General features: G+C 31.0%; 1 protein-coding gene across 1 annotated transcript in view; it reads left to right on the forward strand.

Annotated features, from left to right (window-relative positions):
• The window catches only part of FKBP3 (FK506 binding protein 3, 25kDa), a 23,589-nt gene that overhangs the window by 11,235 nt on the left and 12,019 nt on the right, over positions 1–335 (forward strand). Inside the window, exon 2 of the mRNA XM_012642960.1 lies at positions 4–95. Within this exon, the coding sequence (XP_012498414.1) occupies positions 4–95 (92 nt within the window). The remainder of the gene's footprint in view (positions 1–3; positions 96–335) is intronic.

Genomic DNA, 335 nt, shown 5'->3' on the forward strand with positions numbered 1-335 from the left:
CAGAACATAAATTATTAGGAAACATTAAAAATGTGGCCAAGACAGCTAACAAGGACCATTTGGTTACAGCCTATAACCATCTTTTTGAAACTAAGGTAAGTATTATTACATTCTAAGAATATCATTTTAGAAATTTATTTCCGAAAGGACATTTTAAATGCATTTATTTGCAGAATGTTGGAGGTTTTCCACCTGTAAGTTTTCTTAACTGTAATCATAAGTGGACTAGCTGTCAAATCTATCAATATGACAGAATGTTTTGGTATTTTGAAAGGGACCAGATTTTGTAGCTTGAATTGAGATAACAGATTCTTAAGGCCACTGAAGTTATAAAT

The sequence above is a fragment of the Propithecus coquereli genome, unplaced genomic scaffold, assembly GCF_000956105.1.
Source record: "Propithecus coquereli isolate 6110/MARCELLA unplaced genomic scaffold, Pcoq_1.0 Scaffold191, whole genome shotgun sequence".
Classification (NCBI taxonomy): Eukaryota; Metazoa; Chordata; class Mammalia; order Primates; family Indriidae; genus Propithecus; species Propithecus coquereli.